The 22,620-nt window shown below is 39.7% G+C and overlaps 1 protein-coding gene across 1 annotated transcript in view; it reads right to left on the bottom strand.

Moving 5' to 3' along the window:
* Positions 1–13,109: 13,109 nt before the first annotated feature.
* The window catches only part of TECRL (trans-2,3-enoyl-CoA reductase like), a 57,136-nt gene continuing 47,625 nt past the window's right edge, over positions 13,110–22,620 (bottom strand). The window contains exons 6-12 of the mRNA XM_058024745.1: positions 22,395–22,500; positions 21,243–21,315; positions 19,419–19,462; positions 15,787–15,844; positions 14,814–14,899; positions 14,352–14,397; positions 13,110–13,237 (exon numbers count right to left, since the gene is read on the bottom strand). Coding sequence (XP_057880728.1) covers positions 13,110–13,237; positions 14,352–14,397; positions 14,814–14,899; positions 15,787–15,844; positions 19,419–19,462; positions 21,243–21,315; positions 22,395–22,500 — 541 coding nt within the window. The remainder of the gene's footprint in view (positions 13,238–14,351; positions 14,398–14,813; positions 14,900–15,786; positions 15,845–19,418; positions 19,463–21,242; positions 21,316–22,394; positions 22,501–22,620) is intronic.

Here is a 22,620-nt window from a genome sequence, read left to right as displayed (position 1 = left end):
ACCTAGACATTAACTTTTAAATCTGCTTTTAAACCTGTGATGAGAATGTCCCTCTGCAGTGTACTGCAGAAATGCCATCCTTTTTGAAGCAGCTCTGTAAAAAAGCATTGTATTAAAGAGAGTGATAAAATCAAGGATTTGGGCTGGTCCAGGAAAGGTGCTGAGACACCAGTGATTGGGAGTAAAATCCAGATGTCTGTTCCTGCAGGGGGGAATCTGTCCTTCTTGGCACAGTGTGCAGTGTGTGGGGTTATCCATGTGTGTTCCTGCACTGAGATATCCACTGAGATAGACAAGACACTATAGGTGCTTGGAGATGAGACAGAGCAATATATTTATGAAGACTCTGCAAAGAACTCAGACTGGTTTTCACAAGTTTTCTCCTGAAATTGAATATTCAAAAAATTCTCTCACAATAAATGTATGCCCATCTGTGATATTCACAGCTTGTTTTAACTTTATGATGGTGGAGGCAGACCTCTAATCTCAGCTGGTGCATTCTCACTGAAGAAATGGCCCTATAAAAGATAATGGGTAATTAATATAATAAAAAAATTCCTCAGTAATGACTGGGGATATCAGAACTTGGCTCATATTTCCTTTTGGGACCCTGGAAATAAAATTTTATATTTCCCAGCCAAAAAAAAGGCTGATCTCTGTATTTTGAGTACATGCAACAGCAAATAGTACACTTCCACAGTTTTGTAATGTGCTGGCTGGAATTTCATTTCTTCCTTTATTAATAGAGGAAGGAAGATCTGAAACATCCTCAAAGTCTAACAAGATGCTAATATGCTAAAAAAGAGCCTTTGAATGAACTTGTTTTAGTCAAAATATTGCAAGTGTGTTAATTCTAAGACCTCTAATGACACTAAAAACACTCATTGACAAATGCTTCATTTTCTCTTAATAACACTTGCTTTAATGTTGCTGCAAATGATATCAACTTTGCCATAATGATACGGCACTAGCATTTAAAATCTACTTTCAATGGTTATTTGTATTTTAAATTTTGCATTTTCATTTGATCCCATATGCTTTTGACAATGCTGGATTGATTTAGAGCCAGCTGATTGCAGAACACTGAATTAAAGAGGAATCTCAGGTACATTACAGAGGTGAAAGAGCAGTTAGATCCTATGCAACACCTGAGCTAATGTCTCTTTTCTAATTGAGTGATAGTCAGGCAGTTTGCAGTGCCAGCAAGTATGGTTAAATCAAATTGACTTTTAGTGTTAGACCAATGGTACTAATAGACTGGGTTCACTGTCTATAATGGATATGGAAAGACAAATACATTAAAAGCAAAGGTCATTCTTATCTTTTGCTCTTGGCAGCAAAGACTTAACTGTACAAAGTTAGTTTCCCCTCCAAGAAATTATCGTTCCTACAGTTTATCTCAAATGAGTTGGTAATGAAAATCTAGAAGGATTTTTTTCTTTCCATGTCATCCTCCATAACTCAAGACTTATCACCCCTATACCTGGATGCATTATTTGCCTTTTCTCCTCATGCTCAGAAGGGAGTAAAGGATGGTTTTCCTTTATATTTTTGCTTACAGAATCTATTATAATGATCTCCTGATCTCTGAGTCAAGTGCTAATGTATCAACTAATAAGCAACAGTGGGTCTACCTGTGGGAAACAGGAAGAGGCTGTGGGTTGCCTGGAGGAACAGAGCATGTGGTGGGAAATATGGACCATTGCTTCTTTCAGCAGTCAGAAAGAGAAATAGGCATCTTGGTGAACTTGAAACACTATTCCCCTGCTGAGCTCATGAACTTTTTACCAGTGCTAAAAGACTGTCCTTTCTGTACAGCTGAGTACTGTGGGCAGGGGAAGAGTTTGGATACTGCTTTCAGCATTAAATTTCAGGCACTGAGGGCTGCAGGAGTCTTAGCCCATTGATTTGTGCGGGGCAGGCAGTCTGCTTGGGGTTAAATACGTGTGTGACTGTCTTGGCTCAGGATGGCAAACAGAGAGCTCTGAAAGCTCATGAATTGCAGATTAATAACTAGGCAGGTAGCAGTTAGGGTGCAGAATAACTTTCTTCAGAACAGTGAAAATGATGCATGTTTGCAGCTGAAGTTTTGAAGCTCTGATGATGAGGCAAGATGAAGGGAGTTGCATTTCAGTAAGGACTTCAACAAAAGACAGCAACAATATCTTATGCTAAGAAGTAAGAAAAGGATTTTGTCAGTAAATAGCAGGATCCACTATTGTCTGATGTTGGCAATGTCTGATTTGTAATGTTATGTTGTATGCAGGACTTTCTGACCCACAATAGACTATGGAGAGCCATCTGGGCAGTTCCATGCCCCACGCCAAGTCACAAATTCAGAAGGAGTAATTCTCATTCTGAAATTCTCTGATCTAATGAGGCGGTCCATATGGGATACAATTCAAATCCGAACAGCACCCACAGGGTGCCACAGGAAAGAGCTTTTTTACCTCTGTTTTAGAGCCCTCTGATATGCCATACCCGGTGGCCAAAATTCAGTGGCAATTCATCGTTCTCTCCCTCAGTGCTGCCTCACCCAAGGGCTTCTCTCTACTCTCAGACTCCATGGTTTGCTTAGCTGGAGGGTGCACATGGAGGGATTAATTTATGCATGCTTGGGTTTAATGACTTGAGAACAAGCAGTGCTCTGTGTCCTGCTGCTGCATCCAGGAAAGGCTGCATCATCCTGCTTGACACAGTTTTTCTCTAATAGTTTTATTTTATCCACCAATAGTGCTGCCTATTTGTATTAGTTTGAATGATTGGTAATTTTTAAATGCAACTTTCATACTCTGCCTCATGAATTCTAGTGATTCTACCATGCTGTAAAGAAACATTTTGACAGTGTAAGAATTGAACTTTTGCGAAAACATTTTTGACATTCATAAAAGTAAAAGTTTAGTATGGTTTCACTATAGATCAGGTACAAAATTCTGTTCCACATACATTTTGAGTGTGCAACTAACATTCCTTACTTGATTTAGGGAGGACAGAATAACAAGCAAGCTGAACAGCAAAAGATTGGAGTTTCTAGTGAGTTGAAAATGCCATGGTTTGTTTTCCACTAATACCAAGAGAGATAAAGTTAATCTGAAAGTACACAGAAATTCACATTTACAAAATCTGGTCTCCACAAGGCCGTGAAATCCTTAATTTGTTTATTTCTCCCAGAAGAATATAAATCACTGTTGCATCGCCCAAATGTTTGTGAGTTTATCGAAAGGAGCATTTATTCAGCATTCATTCCACTCTGTCATTAAATCCTCTGGATTATATGGCTGTTGTTGTCTTTTAAATTCCTGATAAATATGTTGCTGACAGCCAGCTGTTCTTCCCAATGCATCATAACCAACCATCCTAGGGTAGATCATTAGTCTGCTTGCATCCATCTATTTTATTTATGCCATTCAGGGAGATTACAATGGCCATCTGCAACTGTGGGCACCTTTTGTTTTGGAGGAAAGCACCATCAGTGGCGCAGGAATGTGAGGGATGGGGCAGAGTTTCAAGGATATCAGCTCTCCTGGAGTGAAAAGGCTTGGCCTGCTCAGTAGAGGGACACTTTGGTGTCTCTGGTGCCTTCAGCCCTTTTTGCCCTGAGGCACTTGTGGAGCCATGCACACTGGTGGCCCTACAAGGAGCCTTTTGGGGCTGAACCCCCAGGTGAGGAATGGGGAAGTGCCTGACCCATCTCACCACCTGGTTATCCCTGGGAGCAAAAATTTGGGTGTACAAAAATTCTCAGTTATGGCAAAGACTCTTCCCCCTCATACTCCTGTGCCACCTTACATATTCTATTGTTCTGTAGAATGTAGAATGTTCTTCTACTGTTAAATAGAAGATCAGAGCTTTCCGGATTTTCCCCCTTGGCAGCAAGCTGAATTTTCCTGTTGCTATTTTGACTTTTCAGTGGTCTGAAGCATCAGGTTTGGTTCACTCACAGTTCAAGCTGTCAAACTCCCATGTAGAGAGCAGTTAGGATTTGTTTCTGCTGGGGAAATCGAACAGTACGTTTTCCAGTTTGCAGCATTCAGCCCACATATTTTTTTTCCTCAGAAAACAAGGGAATGCTGCCCCTTGCACTTGTAATTTACAGTAATTAGGAAGGAAATGGTTCTTGCTTTTAGAGAAAGAAGCACGCTGAGCAACTCATTCCTAAAATGAAGATTTGGAAAGGAGGCTCACATTGGGAAGTAGTACATTTTTATTCCTGGTGTAAATATAAATATTCAACACTTCTTGCAAATCAAAAATCATAAAGGAGAAAAGCAGTGATCTTTGGATTGACTGAACTTTTTTTTCCCTAGCTTATGCTGAAATGCTTAATATTTCAGCTGTGTGTGACATGCAAGTAACCTGATAGATTGATAGTATTAATTGGAAAAAAAAAACTAACCCAAAAAAATCCTAGCTGAGACATTTTATTTTCAAAGAACAGATGGCTTTTTTTACTTACAGCTGTAGAATATTTTGCTGCAACATAAAGGCATATAGTATATCCTCTGGGGATGAAGGAAAATGAGATGGAGAGAAAGCGTTGCAGGGAAAATCATTAGAAGCTCTAGAAATAATAGAAATACCAGGTCTGACTGTTGGTACCGCTAACCTTTGTTGGCTTCAGATGACAAGACCTACTTGAGATCAAGGCATCAGCAGGACCCCTACTTGCCCTGAGTTTCCCACCCTGCTCCCCATGAGGACAGCAGCAGGAGAAGCCCCATCTGCAGACATTTCTTGTGGCAGAGGACGTTTTTTATGTTTTCTCTACCAGCCTGCCTGGCTTAACCTTTTGACCATCCTTCAGCTGCCTCTTAATGTGACCATTTTATCAACGACTGCAGTTAAAATGGCAGTCAGTTTAGCCAGCTCTGTCTGCTGCTGCTTGAAATTTTATGTATTGTGACCTTCTTTGTGCCCTTAATTTCTGCTGGAGATGCTCATCTCCTTGCACTGTAACCAATGAATCAATTTTATTTTCTCTGAAAGAGAGAGAAAATTTTTTTCTGCTGAAACTGGGGGGGATGCAAAGCAAAATTCCTCCCCCTGCTCCTTATCTCAAATAAGAAAACTCCTGCAGTTTTTCTCTCTTTGTAACTGCCTATTGATTGTGTATGTCAACTCTACATCTGTGGGCGCTGAAGGATTTGATTTTATTTCTGTTTGCTCAATGATATCTAAAAAGTGACTGCTTGAAGAGCTGCTGAGAATTGGAGGTTTTGTCCACATGTTTTATAATGCATTATTTGCATCTAATTATATCAGAACGGTGTCATTACACAAGATATTTCCTTTCACTTGTTTAGGTATTCTTGGTGGATGATACATGCGTCTGCAGTCCCAAGGCCCCAGAACTGCCATAGGCAAGATTGCCCCATACTGCCTTACACATGGCCAGATTTAGTGCTCTAGCAGGAGCTGTTTGCCAGTAAATAACAGTCGGCATTTTTCTGAGTGTTTGATGGTTGTTGGATGCTGCCCTCACTTCTGTTGGTCTGGGCAGTCCTCTGCCACTGAGAGCAAGTCAGATGTGTGCCTGAATGAAACAGGCTGGGAAGGACTGAAAGAATTGCCCAAGGAATGAGCAGCAAACATCAACTGCTTGCTCAAGGATTGTGGGGACCCAGGACATTCCTCTGGCTGCCCTGGGTGATTCGAGACCCTGGCAAAGGGCTCAGAGACCTAGGCACAGAGTCAAAAACACCTGTGCCTTCAATTTTAGCCCATGGAAACAATGGCCAACTTTGTGTGAAGATTTACAAGCCACAAGAGTTTGAGTAGAATGATAGTTAGTTTGTCACAGGGTGAAAAAGTAGAATTTTGGTGTTTTAAAATGGGGGGTCAAGAAGCAAGATGGAGGAATCTGGATGTGTCCTGTCCTTCTTCTTCTTCTTCTGGTCCTCCATCTTCTGCTGGGATGGTGGCACTTCTGGATTGGTTTAGAGTAGAGACAAACTGCCTAACATAGGTGACAGGTATTGGAAAATTATTGTAAATAAAATACACGTAGTTCTTAGTATAAAAAGTTAACACCACCCCAAGGGCAGTCGCTGTGCCGCAACCTGATCAGCTGGACAGATCTCACCAGGTCAAACAAAGAATGTAACAGGTAGGAGAAAATAAACAACCTTGGAGAGCAAAACTGACAAATCTTGACTACTTCTTCAGTCGCGGGCTGGGAAAAAAGACTTTTTAATACCTCGGGGGTTATTTCAACCACAGAAACCCAAGAAAGGATGAAAAAGTGTTTGGTAGGCTGCTTATTTAGATGGCCAAGCACATCTTGCATTTGGCTTCAGCATCCTGGCCTTGCACTTGTTGCACATCTCCTGTCATATCTGTGACACTCGAGCTCAAAGAGGGAACTTGTGAAACTTCTCAAACTGCCTGTCAGGGCCAGGGCCTTCAGCAAAGGAACTCTGAGAGGGAGTGGCTGAGATGGGCTTTGGTCCATGATCGATTCAGAACCATCAGCACTGGGGCGGGGCAGTCTGTGGGAATTTTAACTCCTGTGAATGACTGCTGAATGCCCTCTGCAAAGCTCTCACACTCTCACACCCTCAGTCAAAGTCTTGTGTATGCCCTGAAGGATCTGGCTATCAGGCCAGAGGGTGCGATTCCTGGGGTGTCCTGGGCAGGGCTCAGAGTCGGACTTGATGATTCTGATGGGTCCCCTCCAACTCAGTATGTTCCATGATTCTGTGATCCAGTAGCAGGTCATGCTGTGTAACTTGCATTACTGTCATGTGTGTGAGTGGCAATTATTCTAAAATTGAGATTTCCAAGCCCAGTGCAAAAGTGTTTGAGGTACAATTTCCAGCAAATATTCACGTGATCAAATACACTCTATTTAATTGTAGATTCATAATCAAGATCACCTTTATTAGATTTCAGGAAACCTTTATTGCACTGCCTATTCCTGGGAGAGGTGCCCAAGGTGCTGAGCCCCTGAGCAGAAGCCTGAGTGAAGTAGAAGTAGTTCTCAAATTACCATAGCCCTGTTCAGTTTGTCCCTGTATCTGTAAAAGCACAATGTCTATCTTCCTTTTACCTGCTGGAGCCTGCTAAATAGGAAAATGTGTCAGACATGGGGGAGAGTGTTGCTGTTTCTATTGTTACAGGTCTACAATTTATAACAAGGTAATAATGCAAACCTGGAAGAATTAAACCTCTACTTTTGCAGAGAGAAGTGCCTGAGTAGCTCCAGCCCTTCAGAGTTCAGAGCAAAGGAAGCAAGGAGAAGCATTTGGAAGCTAGGTTCAGATAGTGCCAGGTATTGCAGCTCACTGCTTCAAGATTTAGCTCTGTGCTTGCAACTGGATTAAGGTGGGGTGTTTGGCAAGTCTTTGAATATAGATGAGCATTGTGCTTCACATTGGAATGGTATCTAAAAATGGCAGCAAAGTATTAGTGCATATATGGGGCAACAGGGCTGGAATTGGTTAACAGTATATAAAAGACTCTACATCCTCAGTGTTTTGAAATGAAGGGATTTTCCTGTGACATAATTGTGTATATCAAAGCTCTAAAAGCTAAGTAATTAAGAGTTTGAATGACAGGCTTACAAGTCCAATGCAAAGCACCCTCTGCAAAGAGATGACATAAACCAGAGGGTGGAAGAATACAGTGTGTGTGTATATGTGACAAAAATTCCCTGTTGGTTCAAGAATAGGTGCTTTGTTTTTCATTAGATACAATATTGGAAATGTGTCATCTTTAATCCATTTCTGTCAAGCTCGGTTGTCAGAAAGCGTGAAATTTCTTTCAAAAAAGACATAGCTGCTAATCCCTAAAAACACAGTGAAACCACATTCTTGTCCTTCCAGATCTCTAATCAATGTCTCTTCTGCAAAGATGCCCTAGAACTTTGGAAATTGCCTCATAATATTAATAGAAAAAATTAAAAGTACCCTTTTTTCCCCATTCTTACCTTGAGGAGAGTGACACCTTTTTAAATATTTGTTGCTTTTGTAATGTAGTGTCACAGTTTCATCAGTCAACTGAAAGCTCATCAGCTTTTCAGTATGAATTAGAATTCCAAAAATGATTGATGTGGTGGTCTGTTTTCTTTGGATCCTGTCTTGTAGTGCTTTAAAAGAGTCCCCATATGGTGAAACCTGCAATTTTGAAACAAAAGCCTTTTCCCATTGAGTATGACCAGGTACTCAGAATACTGAAAGGAATCAGTCATAGAGCAGTATTACTTTTTCACAGGAATAATAATATGTGTTAGGAAAAAAATGGCTAACAATCAGATTTCTGTGACAAAAGATGTGAAGTTTGCTTTTTTTTAAATATGGAATTCATTAGTATTATTGAATAGCCTTATCATATTTCTTTTAACTATAAATGATTTCCTCGTACTTGGTTCCTGAGTTTTCAAAGGCTTCAGAAGTTACATAAAAGCAGGTTACATGATAGAAGACTGGGCATTGTGGAGGTGTTAATGTGTGGCAGATTTTTTTTAAACTAAGCATACGTATTTCAGGACCCATTATCTTGTCTTTTCTTTTGATAAAGTGGTTTTAGATTGACTATTACATTCCAAGGAAATTCAACACAGATTATTTCAGTCACACAGTGACCAACACTGGACAACTATTCGTCCAGCTGGACAAGATGGAAAAATAAATGTGTTCTCAAATGTCCTCTCAGGGAAGAACTGGGTGAAAGGCAGTTTCTGGAGTGCTACACAAATGAATAACCAAACATCAGGACCAGGGTAAAGGCATGGAACAGCTCAGCTCTTGGAGCTGATACCTGCAGAAAGAATTGTAAGTCTGAGTCACAGGTGGCTGAAGGATGTGCAGAGACCATTAACACAAACATTTTTCTGTGATGCTGAACATGTGTGATGTGAAAATCACCTTTAATTGTAGCTGTACAGCAGCCTCTGTGCACTCACCTATGATGAAACAGACCTTTCATAAAAAAATATTGTTCATATAGGTACTAATCTGTGTTCAGTGACAGCACAACTCTTCATGTACATTTATTTATTGAACACTGGGGTAGGCATAGAGTGTGTTTCTCTAAAAGCTTCCATGAATGTTAATGACAAGGAATATCACTTGTAGGCAGCACTTGTGCCTAGGAAGATATAGAAAAGGAAAGCCAATAAAGCATCATGTAAAAAATATTAGCTTGCTGAAAAGCTTTTTATGGTTTGAATTAATTTTTAGTTCAGCAACACTTGTTAAACCTATAAATAGATAAATAGTCTCTTGCCTTCCAATGGCTTTTTTCCTCTTACAGTGTGCTTTAGAAGTCTTCACATTCAGTGATTTTTATTTTATTATATTTAGTTAACACTGCAGGCTCTCTTTCAGAGAACTGCTTTGATAACAGGCTGTTTTATCTCAGTTCCTAGAGTGATAAAAGCCAATTTGGAGTCACTTACTTTATACAAAACAATGCAAAGTACAAGATATTTTGATGATAATAGCAACTTTAAAAAAGGATGACCATCTGCCTTTATTCACTTCTCCTGCTTTCAGTGTCCTTTTGAGCTCCACTTTCCCTATGGAAAGATGAAATCACAGAGATCATTTTCCTGTCAGCTGCGAAGATGTGGTAACCATCTTATAAGACAAACATATGGCTGGGTCTTAAGGGCTTTTTCAAGCTGGGAATCCAAATATAGGCTGCCAAGTTGTGTACAGAAGCATCTGCCACGTCAGTTCCCCATCACAACGCCTCCCTGCACCACCAGAAAGCCTGAGCTGGTGCTTGCTCTTTTCCAGGTTGGCATTTAATGGCAAGAACAACCCACAAAAATGTAGAGCTGTGTATCCCAAGGCTTAACTTTAGACTCCTTAATCTGAATGTTTTAGGAATAATTTGGGACAGATGGGGCTCATCCATGTGGAGATTTCCAGAAAAATCCCAGTCGTAAGCTGCAGGGTGAGCATGTTAGGACCTGGAAGTTGAGCAATCTCTGCGTGTGGAACAGGGATTGTTTTGAGATATACTTTAGTCCCACTGGCAATGCCATTCACACAGTCCTTATTGGGCAGGCCAGGAAGGATCTATTCATACTCCATCTGGTTTGTTTTTACATTTCCTGACCCAACTGCTGTCTAGTCCCTGTACCTTGCTTTATTTGTGGTCCCTTGGTTCCAATGGTTTCCCTCCTGAAGAGGGTTAAGCAGGAATTGCCACATACAAGGGTCTGGAGCAGCTCCTCATGCTAACCAGATCATGTTTCCAACTTCAACCACTTGATTTTCCTGCTGCCCAGTGCTCCTGCCCTCCTCCCTTTTGTGGGGAATGTGGCAATTTTTGCCTCTGTGAGCTGTTATGGCTCTTATTGGAGATTGACTTCCTTTGACCTTGAAGGTGGATTTCTGGTATGGGGTGGCCTTGCCCATGCCTTCCTTCCACTGGTGCCTCTGGCAAGTGAGGTCTGCACTTAAGAGAAAACACAGATGAAGGAATTTGCAGTTGACCACTTACTCCCTCATCAGCCCCTCATAGGAGAAAGACCTGGATATACAGAGCTTAATGAGGCATTTTTCTCCAGGTAACCAGCGCAATTATGAGAAACTTCCTCATTAAAATGTTTGTGTGAAGACAACTGTTTTGGTTGAAAATGTGCATGGTGCTTGTGGGCTGAAATCACTGTTGATATTTTTATATAGGAATACTTTTATTTTATCTGTGTGGGGCTTTGGGGGTTTTTTTTGGTTTTTTGTTTGGGGTTTTTTTGTGCTCTATAAGCAAGGCCTCTGATACATTTATCAAAACCAAGACTGGTGATTTTTATAAACTTTTTTTTTTGAAGCAGAATATGCACCCTGTCCCCGTTCCAGGAAGTTAACTTACATTTTCTAATTGCATGGAACTTGCCTTGAAAATCAGAGGAGGATGTGTAGGAAGGTAAAGGTGCAGGAAGTTAGATTTATTGCTGTTTGTGAGGCCATTTAGCACTGTTCAGAGCAGTTTTAGCTCATCAACACCCCACTGGTGGAACTCAAAATATCTATCATGTTTATCTGAGACAGCCTTCTGCAATGCATCTTCATTTGTTCTTACCTAGTGTTTGCTCTCGCCCTGTACTTTACTTTTTACTTTACTTCAGGAGCCAAAACTTTTCCCCTCACCCCCACCCCATGCACTGAATAATCAGCTAATAAGCAGGTAGTTAACAATTCCAGAAGTATTTCTTCCACCTAAGCTAACTATTGAATAGGAACTGTGTTCCTAGCAATTGGAATCCCACTGGAAACATGCCTTGAGCAGACTTAAAGCTGCAGCCATGGCAATCAAAAGATTAAAAGATATCTAATTGATTTTAATATGTTACTCTCCTATATGGACTACGTTAACTTTAAGATTGCTAAAATAAGAATTATTTTATTAATTTAATAAACACAAAGGGAAAAGAATTTCAGTAGCTGGATTAAAAAAAAAAAACAGACAACCACCTTTATTCACACATCTAACGTTTTATGGGAAAAAAAGACTTTTAAAAATATTGTGGTTAAGTATTTGAATAAACAGTACAGAAAATAATTTTTCAAAAATAGATCTTTATTAGCAGTCTGGGTCGGAGAACTGGATATTCACTTTGATTAGGGTTTTCCATTGAGAGGAATAAAAATTTTATTTCACAGGTTGCAAGTTAAAAAATATGGAAAGTGATGTATTTACATTACAAAGATGAAACTGAGTTACTGCGGCTAATAGGATAAGTGTAGCAAGTTAGACATTAGAAGAGGGATGTGAACCAAATTTACCAGGTAAATTAACTTTGTTAGAGCACTTGAGCTGGAGCAAAGATAACAGCACCTTTAGGAGACAAACTGCCTGCCTTGCTGGTGTACTCCAGTGTTTCTCTAATGATTATAAAATTCTTTAGGCAAGATTTTTTTCACCAGTCTTAAGGGCACCAAAAGGTGCAACAGAATAGAATGAAAGCTGGACTCAATGCCCTAACTCTTCATATCCTGACACCTGCTGAAACAGTTCTGGTTCTTTTACTCTGCCTTACTGAAATTGAGCTCCTGCATGACATGGGTGCCACTGATTTGCAAAGAAAGCTATTCAGTATTTCCAGGGCTTGAACAACAAGCCCAGAGAATCCCTTAAAAAATAATGTCCTGGAAAGCAACGTAGCAGATAGAGCCTGGCCAAGGCGAAGGGGAGCTGAAGCCTGTCAGCAGTGTCCACCTGAGGCAGTTCAGATATGGACTGAAATGCATTTGGCATCTCTTTCCTGTGCCACACTCTGTTTCACCTTGTGCCCAAGGATTCCACGCTGCTTCATGCAAGTAAAGGTGAATGGTGTCTGGATGCAGTCAGGCACTGATCAAGGGGATCTGAACACACTTGTTAGTGCAGAAGGTTCTCTGCTATTTCCAGACTGTTCAGTGTGAGAAAGGGAAGTGATCCTCAGTGATGTACCCAAGGTTATGCCCCAAATTAGTTACAAGATGGGAAGGTGTCATAAGCGGTCCCCTTGTGGGATTGTGGGGCTGATCTGCCTGCCTAAAAAGAAAAGAAAGACAGTCCTCTTTGCAGTGAGCAATTTAAGCCAATTTGTATTAAACAATTTGTTATGAGATTTGATTAAAAAAAAAAAACTTAGTGAAGCTAGACTAAACAGTGTTCAAAGCACAGTGGTCATCCTTTGATGTGATGCCTTAGAGGAGCTGAGGCAGAATGTGCTTTTTCTGTGCAGTTTAATAAAAATAAGGCAGTGAAACATCTTATGATGAAAAAATCCAAAGACTCTCCACAACATCTAACACTGAACCTTAAAATTACCATACCTGAATGTGGCAGATGAGTCTTGTTCATTAATTTTAGCAGCATCTGTGCCCATTTACACCAGCTAAATATCTAGCATTCAATATAAGCAATTTTCTTGTCCCTTTTCAATTAGCTCCATTACAGAAAATCTAATTAAATCATATCTTTTAGCAGGAACCAAGAATTCAAGAGCTAAATTTTTGCATTTAATTAAAACCTCTTCATCTTGAACTGTTAATTTCCTGAAAAAGATATCCAATAGTTTTTCCTCTGTTCCACTTAGTTCCTGAATGAAATGGCTCATTTACTCTGAGTTGGCTCTTGAAGTGTTCACTTAGGCTCCAACTCTGGTGGCAATCTCAGAAGATGATGGGGATCATAGCTGCTTTTCTTCTCACTTCTGGATAAAATCTCTTCAGATACAGCTTGTGTTTCTTCTGGGCCCACAGGGACATCTGGATGACCATCAGGAAAGCAAAGACGCCAACTAGCAGGGAAAAAGATTCGAAGAAAAGGATCACGTTTGTTATTTCAGTGCCTCTTTCTGGAGATGCAGTAGGGTTTATAGAAATATTTGCAGTCTCTTTTGTGGGCAGACAACACAGCAGTTCCTCTCAGCCTAGCAGTTGCTGATATATCAGCCCAAGGCTCAGCCTCCCCCTCAGATTTAGCACAGATGACCTTCACATTTGTTAGACACACCCTGTACCACCTCTGTCTTCACCATAAATCCATATATCACAAGGCATCCTTGGCCATGGTGCTGTCCATACCCATGACCTCCCTCGACCATATTTCTAGTTTACTTTTGAACTCCAACACCTCTTTGTTTCTACCTCTGGCTCCCAACCATGACAGGGAGCTGTGCTCTAACTCCCTGCTGTGTAGAGGGAGAGCTTGGCCCTAAAGCAAGTAGGCAGTAGCTGCCAGATCCAACAAATAGGCACCAAATAGGGGATCATTTTACTGCATTTGCATTTTGCAAATCCATTATCCTTTGATTAATGTGGAGGTGGTTAATCAGAAACATCCATTTGGTGTCCAGTTAAGCTATGCCTGGGACAATTACAGCAAGGATGAGTGTGCTGCATATGTTTCTGCTCCTGCCACTGTAGGGACAGCCCTACATTGTCCCCAGACTTGCAGATAATTTTCATACTAAAGCCTAAAACACAAGAACATTTCATCTTTTCAAACAAAATTTCAATTTATTCTTTGCATGATGCAGTTTAACCCACTTTTGAAATTCGTTCTTTTCCATTTGTAAGCTGTGTGGGGCTACTTCTTACAAGTAGTTTTTATAGGTTTCTGTTTTGAAATGGAAAAATAATTTAAAAACTGAATGTTTTGGATAGCACAGTTCCAGGGACCATATTTTTGTGTGAGTGTTTAGGTCTTCTAAGAATGCAGCAAAGTACTGAGGAAGAGTCTCAGATTCCACTAAGCAGACTGCTCTTACAAGCATCTTGGAGATTTATCTCATATGGCAAATTTGATGGCAATATTTCATATACGATAAACTTTTTTTGGCAAATCTTAGATTTCTAGAATTCTCTTCCACAGACACTTTAAATGCTGTCTTCATTCTGTTTCAAACTTACCTGGCAGAGTTTGTGTCATCACCGTGAAACTAATCCAAGACCCAGCCTGTTGCAAAGAAAAAGGCACGGTTAGTTCTTTATTTTATGCAAAGCAAAATGGCAAGTTTTCAAAAGCTCCCCATGGAAAAAGAGTGTGGTACTTGTATGGAAATGAGAGAGGAAAAATAGTAAGAAATTAACCCCCCAGTGTGCTGGATGGGGTGAAGGGATGGGTGGTAAATTTTAGATCCCTGGGGAGAGTGTAGTGGAGGGAAATATAGAGAAAAGTCCATGTGGTAGGGATGTGAGGGAAGCAGAGGGTCTGGTGGAGAAATGTTTGTGGGAGCAAGGAGACTCTGACATAGGAAGAACAAGGATGGATGTGCAGAGGAAACTGTGTGGAGGTGTTGCAGATTTTCTGCAGACAAAAGCTGAAACAGTACCCACCTACCCTTTGCACATAAGCAGAAGAAAGTCATGTACCTCATATGTGTAGTTGGGACAGGATACCAGCAGGAAGAGCCACGTGAAGGGGTTGTAGGTTGGACTTGGAAAACAGGTTCTATTTCCTTGTGAAAGGCGAAAAAAAAAAAAAAGGGTGGGGAAAATCAGAACCAGTTTCAGTCCAGGGAGAGGGGAGCTGAGCCTTATCACAGCCTGCCTATGTAGCAGCAATCCCCTGGGCCAATGCTCTCAGGGTACAACCTGTTAGAAAAGTTTCAGTGAAATCTTTTGAGGTAGCAAAAGCTGTATTTATCCCAGTGAGAAAGAACTTAAATCAATTTTTTGGCTCTTTCTACTTTTAAGCTGAATTAAGCCCCTTGCAAGAAATAACATAAGCAGTTTCCTAACCACAGTGCATGAAAACATTCCAGAAAGGAAATTGACTTCTGTGTGTGAAGTTGATCATACTGTGGTATTTTCTTTAATAGGGTGTTCTAGTGGGAAAATTACACTATTAGTGTCTGAAAACAAATTTTACTTTCCGATATATATTGCATAACCTTTATTCTCATGACACAAAAATGCAGAAACCCCAACCTGTTAAGAGCATATATATACACTGTGTAAGTATTCATGAGTCTGTCTCTGTGTTTGAATATATGCATGTACATCTTTGCCTGAGAATTTTTCTAAAAACTCTGCAATATAGTTTAGAAGTTTTTGAGACTTATTTAAAATTAAATGCATTGATGTCAGTCACCAGCATGCTTTAAAGAACTTCAGCGCTTAAATCCATATTTAAATTGCACTTGTGTCTAATTAAGATAAATTTGCTATATGTTTTGAAGCAACAGCAGTGCTACTAATGTTTTCTTGTCACAAATTTTTGAAGGTGTTAGACCAATGGCATGGTTACTACTTCATGTTTCTTTATTCAACATATATAGGGCACATAAATTACTGTACAGCAGCAGAAGATGGATAGGTTAAGGAACAGGAAACAAAGACAGACCTGAATTGGTTTGGTGAGCTAAAGCTACGTTGATAAAGTGATTTCCAGCTTCACACATCTGCAAGACATTAAAAACATATTTTCAGTCATATGCCTAAAAGGCTGTGGCAACTGTGTGCAGTGCATAACCAGAACCCTCCCCGTTACAACTCAGTCTCTGTACCCAGGAAACATGTATTCCAGAAAACAGCCTGTGATTTCTGTCACACACATGAGTGTCCAGTGAACATTGTGGAAAACATTGAGTGAAAGCCCCTGGAACATCTCCACAGAGCTCTGTGCAGCCAGGCCTTCAGTGGGGTTCCCATGCCCAGCACGTGCAACAGGTTTGGCCCTGGGGAGATTCCCTGTTTCTAAGGAATCCATCAAGATGCTCTTCTTGATTTTTTTTTTTTTCTGGATTTAATCCAAGTTGCACAGAAGCAGGTGAAAAGCTGACCTCTGGTTTTGTAAAGATGTCACTGGTTAATGTCCCTACCCCTCTTCCTACAGACGCTTTCAAAGGTTTTCAGCAGAACAGGAAGGGAAAAAAGGGTGATTTAAAAAAGCAGTAATCTCTAAAAGGCAGACTGGTTGAATGGACAGTAGTCAGGGATTGACAAAGGACGGGAGCCAGTCCTATTCCTGGTTCTGGAACTCTCTGGTTACACCATTTCCAGCCATAACCAACTTCTCAAAGCTGGTCTCTAACATTCAGGTATTTCAAACCTTTGGTGGAGGTACCATTTCTCTCCATTTGGTTATACAGCCTGCAGCACAGGCTGATTTCAGATTTGCTTCAGCCCTTCAGTACTTCATCACTTACGACTGCTGAAAATGAAAATCAATATTTGCCCATATTTAAAATGGGAACTGGTAGGAAAATCAGTTTAAATTCCTGAAGAAGATAACCTGTCATCACAACTATATAATTTTATGGTTTTCATTTTTTTCCCCTACTCTGTGAAGAAAACTAAAACAGTGTATGCAGTTCAAGCTCAGGCCGAATTGAACTTTTTTTATTAATTTCTGGGTTTGAAGGATGATTTGGCCTCTCAAATTGAAAAAATGCAGTGTTAAAATTTGCATTTTCTTATATAATTTATAATTCTCTATCTTGCAAGGGTCAAAAATGTTGAAGAAATTAAAATGAAAAGGAAAATGTTAAAACCTAGAGTTGTTAAAAGTGTGAAGTTACAAAATTAATACAAAAAAGGAATAACTTCAACTGTCATTTTTAAGTCAATTCTGAAAGTCATCCATAACAAATTTCTTTTGAAGCTAATTGAAAGAAATATGTAATTTCATTTTATATTGAAATGTGCTATTACCTGAAAGAACATTGTAGATAGAAGAATTGTTGAAGAATTTTCTCCATTTTGGCAGAGATTTTTGTGGAGTTTGTTTGGAAGATTTAAATCGGGTTTATTCATAAATAGATTGTTATTAGCTGTTATTCTGCATGGATAGGTAGTTACAGTTCAAGTCCTGCTGTCCTTTTAAATTCTTTTAATTCCAACTAACTGACAATCCTCTACTATAAATACCAGATGTAAAACACTAAATAGCCAGAAAATGAAATTCCATTATAAAATACCATATCAGAAGCTATAACTCTGAGCATAGCAGTGGACATAATTTTCATTTACATACTTCCAATTATGAGCTGGGAACGTGATTTGTTTTTTCTGATTGGTATTATTTTAAAGAAATAGGTTTTTTTGGTTAGAAGTGGTTTTGTAAAACTCTATAGCTAATGAGATGCCTATAGTATTGTAGAGCAAGAGATGTTCACACACTATAATTAACCCCTACTAATTCTAAGTGAAACAAGCTAAAGGCATTTCTGCAGGGATTTTTATTGGCTTACCTTTGACTCTGCAGCTGCATTCTGCTGTGATTAACTCTTGTGTCCCTCTTTAGACATGTGACTGTAAATGTTCTACATGCTAAACTTAAGCTAGTCCTCAGTTTATCATATATAAAATATGGGGCAGCGGGAAACAGCAGAGAAAAAGCTGAAGCTATTGACAATTATAAAATATTGAAGCCTACACACTGTTTCCCCTCTTTATATTCCAAGTGTACCCTATGAGAAAAACAATCCCTGCAAAGCTTAATTTCTCTAAACATGAGACTCTTCCAGGAGGACCTGCAGAAATTCTTCATATTACTCAGTACTGTTGTTTACAGCAGCTGCAGATGTATACACTTAAATCAGGATGTGTAATAAAGACAAGACTTAAAAGAGAGTCAAAAAGAAAAGAAATCTTCCAATTATTTTATTCATATGTTTTGGAAACCTGTGAAAACAGCTCAAATTATTTTATTTTGTGTGTTGATGTTTTAAATTCTTTGTCTGGGAATCTGCCAACATGAGATCTCAAAGGGACAGGTCTTGAGTTTCCATGGGTAGAGAGCTCTCAAAAGAGCTGTAAGAATGCAGAGCCTAGACCAGGTGCTGATGCAGATCTTAAGGGGATTGACATATTTTATAGCAAACACCCCCAACAGGACTCATCCCTTTGCTTGATGGCAGCATTTTCCTTGCAGGGCACGTTCCACTGGTGCAGGGAAGGATGTTGCAAAGGAACAGGAGGCTTTCTCTAAGCAGAGACTTTGATAAGGACTAGTTTTGCTGGCAGCACTGAATATCCAGGCAAGCTGTTTGCTTGGGTTCAAACACCCCCTGAGCCTGGGAAGGGTGCCCACAGCAGGGTCTGGGTGTACTGCTGGCTGCCAGTGCCACAGCCTCCTGTCTCTGCAGTGCTGGGCTATTGCTTTTGGTCTAGAGCATCATGGAGTGTGTGAACTTCTTCACAGAGGTATTTTTCTTGTCTTTGCTGTACCTTGTAAGAGCAAGAAAAGCTGAGAACTGCATGGACAGACCCAGAGTCAAGCACTGCCAAAACCGTGACCTTTAAGGGTCCCAATTTACAAAAGCATTTAAATATTGCTAAAGAGTTTACGGATGTTTTTCTTAATATGTTTGCCTGAAGGAACCTAGATTGTCCCATCACCCTGTCATATTTCTGGAAACTGATTTGTATCTGATTTTCAAAAAGGATGCTTTGACTCTGGCTCAGTAGTTCCAGAGGACAGAGAGGATATACATTTCCATGAGAACTTCTTACCAGGCTCTGGCTCACTGTAAAGTTATGTTCAAACAGCAGGTTGGGTAGTCTCAGCCATCCTTCATCAGCTACATTTTCCCATGGTTTATCCCAATCTGGCAAGGTTTATTTCTATCATTTTTAATAGCTGTTGATGTAATAGCCTGATGTATTCAGGGTACACTGAACTATTGCAAAAGTCTGCTTGATACATAATTCCTCAGTGTTTTAAAAATGACAAGGTTCAGTCTAAAGGTTCAGTTCTAAGGTTCAGTTCTAAATATTAGTGTTCTAACACAAGTACCAGTAGTAATCATGCTGATGATGTTCTCACAGCTCTCAAATACAGTACTTCAGTTTAAACTCTGTGTACATAAATATTAGTAGGACACCTCCTGACTGAGAAGCACTAATAGATTAGTACTAAATCCAGTCAAGTACACAAGGCTGTGGACATGGACTTATGCATTACTGCATTTTGTTAAATTGTGAGTTAATCCTATTCCATCATCATAAACAAAACTTCATTTTTGTACATACCAGAAAAGCAAGAGCAGCGTAAGAAACTTGTTTGTGGCCAAATGCTAGAAAACAGAATGAAATTATAAATTGCATTTTACGGTATGCACATGGTTTGCTATGGATGAAATTAATCTAGTGCTGAGGAGCAGAAATGCTTCTTTCCTGACAGGCTCTGCAGAAAGATTGGATATTATCACACACAATATGAAGACAATACAACCAGTAACAGCGCTCTAGAAATGCCAGTTTTTCACCACTGATCTCAAGGCAGTTTTCACCCAACTTTTTTTAGTATTTGCCAACTTCATCTATCCCAGTGTTTTGTCAAAGCAGCTGGTGGTGGTGAATCCCTTGAAAAGGCAAGGAGGGGAGTGGAATGAAGGTCAGTGTCAAAATCAGGCTGAGAATTGCAGCCTTATCCATAGACCCTTCTACTTCCAGGAGCAGAAAACTCAATGCATAATCTAGCCATTACCTTCTTTTTACTTTAATAGTGAGGCAATGGTGAGGCTTTACTACACAGCCACTACCTGCTTCACAGTCATGCAGGAAATACATTTAATATTTGTAAATTTTACCTGCCATCTGGCTGCCCCCTCCTTTTCCTGGTTGTCCCCAAACCAGTGTAGGGCTCTACCATGTTCATGTCCAAAGGTTTACAATTCCCAAGCAAACCTTGGTCATGGCTAGGGGTCACAAACCATGTGTACCTACCTCACTTGCCTTGGCTATGTCTCATCAAGCCTTTACTTTTGAGAACTCCTTTTTCCTGGCTGGCACAGGACCCCTCTGTGGTGCCAAAGGCATTTTAAAGCAGTGGCAGGAAATTAGAAATATTTCTTCTGGATGCTTCCTCTTTTGTGTCTTGAACAAAGAGCTTCCCCTATAAAGAAGCTGCACTTATTGATTTGATAGCCCAGCTAAAAACTGTGTCTAGGGATGTTTCTGCATTGTTTGCAGCATTGTTATCAAAGCCACACCAAATCCAGCTGTCATTCAATGAATCACATAATTTTGAAATACAACTTTTGTATTTTGTTGGTGCTAGTTTGAAAGAAAAGCAAGTGTCATCTAGGGGAAATTTTTGATTGAAAAAAATTTAGCAATTTAACTAAGTGTAAATAAAAATGGCAAAGCAAAGGCTTTTTCCCCAAAGTTCATGTATAAATCTGAGATACAGAGGAAAAGAAAGACTAAGGTATAACGAGGAAAGTAAGGTAGCAGAATATAAAACCTGTGCCAGTTATTCTCAAAAGAAGCAAAAGTGCACAGAGAAAGCAGAAAAAAATCATGAAGAAACAGCAGTGCAAAAATAAAATATGATGAGAGGGAACAAAATGATGGATGAAATCCAAAAATAAAAAAAAAAAATCTTTGTGTTATCAGCAGTATGTAATGGATTTTTACTGGTTTCTCAGAGGAAAAAAAAAAAAAAGCTTGATTTTCATTAAAAGGTTGTATCTTTAGCAAATAAATATCTCCTCCAAGAAAATGCAACCAGCTCACCAGCTCTATTTCTCTCCTGACTTCTTTAGTACAATTGTTGTGAAGCTGAGCAAAATATATTGATCTTTGTGTTTTCTCTGCTTGTCCAAAATGTTGTGTTCATAAACTGGACAGCGACTGACCATTGCTGAACAGGCATGAACATTCAGTGGCACAAAGCAGAGTTGCTTCCAACACAACATTCTTCCTCCTGACAGGGAGCAAAGACTAAGTTCTGGCTGGATCAGCCATATGATTTAATGTGGGACCCATTTCTTGATTTTGGAGAACTGCAGGTTACACAGCAAAGACTTTTCCAGAGCGAGTTTGTCAGTTTTGTGTCCTGCCCATACCTACATGGCGGCGTGTACCGAGGGTGGTTGATGTAGTATGCGATCCAGGATGTGAATCCCCAGTAAAAGGCACAGCCCTGGAACAGACAGATAATTTTTTTGAAAGGGCAATAAGGAAGTGCAAACTGTAACTTTCAAAGTATAAATTCTGCCAAGTGCAAAACCTGAGACCATTGAAAGGCTTTGCAGTTGCTTGTGAGCCTTAGAATATATATTTTTCTAAGTTGCTGTGAAGCCAGTAAAAAATAAACTTGGGATATAGTGTAGATATTTTTATTATTTTGTTGTTTTATTCCTGTGGTAGGAATTGGCACTTGTCTTCTCCTTTTTTGATTTTACTGCTGAAGATCACATTTCTATGAGCAGTGCTATTAAAAATCTAGGGCTGGTTAACACAGCTGAGCTGTTACTGTATCTGAAATTTGGCATTTCCAAGCAAGATAGAGCAAGACAAACAGGACACTAAACCAGACAAAACAAGAAAAAGTGAAGCCCTGTATCATAGCCATGTGTAAATCTCCTTCACCAGAATCCTAAATGTTTAAAGGGAGGGTCTTTACATCACACCGAATAGGATGGAGGGGTAATACAAAATGGCCAAGACAGAGTGTGTAAAATAAAAGAAAAGAAGGCCTGTGAGTAATGACACACTGTTGAAATTCAGGAGGCTTTGGATGAGAGAAGACCTGGCCAGCTCAGTATCTTCCTGCCTGAGGCCTCCATCTTTAGAAGGAGAATGGTTTTTCGTACTTGTAATTTGATTTTCACTCCCTAGCACCAGGCTGTTTCTTGCTCTGTATTTATACGGCACCAAGGAAGCAGTGTATGATTTCTGTCAACACTGCTAGATGTTGCAGCAGCAGCTATCACCATAAAATAGTACTGAGTCAGAAAAATAACCTGGACTTGACAATCAGCCCCTTGGGTGAATGAGTCAAAGTGGACATTTACATGCAGGAGCAAAAATGGACATTGATTTCAATTTATGTCCTTGGGCACATGGTCCTGAAATCCATCCTGTTGTCTGTATTTTAACTAAACATAATTCCTGGAGCTACAAAATAAATTAATTTTTATTTCCCTATCTTCTTCCAAGGACTCCTTTGATATGAGGATATTCTTTCTCTCTTACACAAGATGATAAAAATATTGTCACCTTTATCATATTTTTCAGAGGAATGTGCCCTTCCGAAAACTTGTGAACAAATAATGTCTCCAGAAGATGCCTGATATAGTGTAAACAGTGACAGAAGCAGGCCAAGCTGCAAGAGAGAGAAAAAAAAAAAGGAAATTAAGGTAAGTGAAAGATTGTTTTTATTACTTCACAGTTAATGTCATGAAAGGAATAAGAACTAATACTCCAAAACTGCAGTCACATTAAA

This window comes from Melospiza georgiana, chromosome 5 (assembly GCF_028018845.1).
Source record: "Melospiza georgiana isolate bMelGeo1 chromosome 5, bMelGeo1.pri, whole genome shotgun sequence".
Lineage (NCBI taxonomy): Eukaryota > Metazoa > Chordata > Aves > Passeriformes > Passerellidae > Melospiza > Melospiza georgiana.
This window is presented reverse-complemented; position numbering and strand designations above follow the sequence as displayed.